Here is a 1,692-nt window from a genome sequence, read left to right as displayed (position 1 = left end):
TGTGAGATATATATATATATATATATATATATATATATGGAAAAATCCGAAACAGTTCAGTTTTTACAATCGAACAGGCGATACATCTTCGCTTATTTCCCCCCATTGGACTGCAAATAACGAATTCTTTCTATTCGCTAATTGTTGGCAAGTAAGAAAAGTAGTACTCGGATGAAACAATTCAGGATTATTAAAAAGACACAGCATGAAGTAATCGGTGGAATCAACAAATGTCTAGTGTTATGTTATTCCATCAAATGTAACTTTCTGAAGCCCAAAAAGCTGTTTCCGAGCTCGATGAGATAGAATCAGCCACAGTTGTCAAAAATTCTATCTCCGTAAATGTCTGAAGTTCTGCAACATTCAACACTTCAGATGTCGTTTCCGTTAGCGTCTCAAATGTAATTCCAAGCGGTATATCGGATGTTGTCGCCTCCAGCGTTTGAAATGTCACTCTATCCATTGTCTGATATGTCATCTTTTCTCCTGTGATGAATAAGGTGCTCATTGTAACGGTTTAACCTCAATATTTCTAATCGACCATCATATAATTCTTTCTCTATGTATTTATCAATGTACAATCCGTATAACTTCAAAAGTACAAATTCTTTGTTCAATACCATTAGAGTCAATCGATGGGATAAGTTCTGTTTGCAATCTTGACAGTACTTCGACACTTACCCACCACTTTCTAACATTCCCAGCGGAGTCCTCTAGCCTAACGCGAGTTAGGCTAAGAGTTACCGACAATCCAAATGGACCATTTTATCCTAACACAATTACCTGCACCATTCATTTCAATGCAATAAAAGTACTCTGTTACTATCGAGAATCAGCTCCTGCGACATATATCACAGACTTTCACTGATCACTTCAAACAATTTGAGATAATATCGGGACTTTGTGTTATCTTTGAATTCAACGCTAAAAGCCTTTTACATTTATTGCAGATCAAAGAACAAACGCTCATTATTTTTTATCGACACTTTGTTGCAATACAAATTTAACCTTTTACTCTAAACTATCGGGGCGAAGCGTATGATTTATTAAAAATCAGAGTGGTATCTTTTAGCAAGAATGAATACAATTGAAATAGAATGGCTTCTTAATTTCTTCTCAAGAAATGGATGGTTTTAATTGAGCGATAAGTTCAATTTGTATTTGATTTCTATTGCTTTCTTATTTTCTTGGTCTTTTATAGTTTCCCACTTTTTATGTTTTTTGTTTTTGTCTAGTATCTCAGATTATTCCTAATATAGTTTAGCTTCTGATTCTCTAATTTATTATTTTTGTCGCCTTGCCCCTACAAGAAATTCTTGTAGTCTTTTTAGGGAATACAATTGTGTGAATTCGTGTTCAGTATCGCAATTCTACAACTAATGAATTTGCTGATTTCCTCTACGTACAATTCCACGAGTAATAATGACAACTATCAGACCGTTTATTAACGGTACGCAAGATCGTCAAAGAGGTGGATGGAAGTCATTCAACAAGACAATGGGAATTACATCTGAATCCAAGAAAAGTAAATCGACTATGAGAATTCGAACAGCAGCTGACCTTATGTTCTTCGTTTATTAAACGATTAGATCTCATCTGATACAGAATATCACTCCAAAGTTCATTTGACGATTACTGAAAAGGTAATAGTTTACTTGCATGAAAGGCTGTCGCCGATTTTCCTCAGTCGTG

General features: G+C 34.9%; 1 protein-coding gene across 1 annotated transcript; it reads right to left on the bottom strand.

Annotated features, from left to right (window-relative positions):
- Window positions 1-253: 253 nt before the first annotated feature.
- On the bottom strand, window positions 254-463 carry LOAG_15314 (hypothetical protein; the record flags this gene model as incomplete). The annotated part of the gene is made up of 1 exon (XM_003150805.2): window positions 254-463. The coding sequence occupies one exon, from the start codon at window positions 461-463 to the stop codon at window positions 254-256; it is 210 nt and encodes a 69-aa protein (XP_003150853.2).
- Between the last annotated feature and the right edge of the window lie 1,229 nt (window positions 464-1,692).

This window comes from Loa loa, assembly GCF_000183805.2.
Source record: "Loa loa unplaced genomic scaffold supercont3.297, whole genome shotgun sequence".
NCBI classification, from domain to species: Eukaryota; Metazoa; Nematoda; class Chromadorea; order Rhabditida; family Onchocercidae; genus Loa; species Loa loa.
This window is presented reverse-complemented; position numbering and strand designations above follow the sequence as displayed.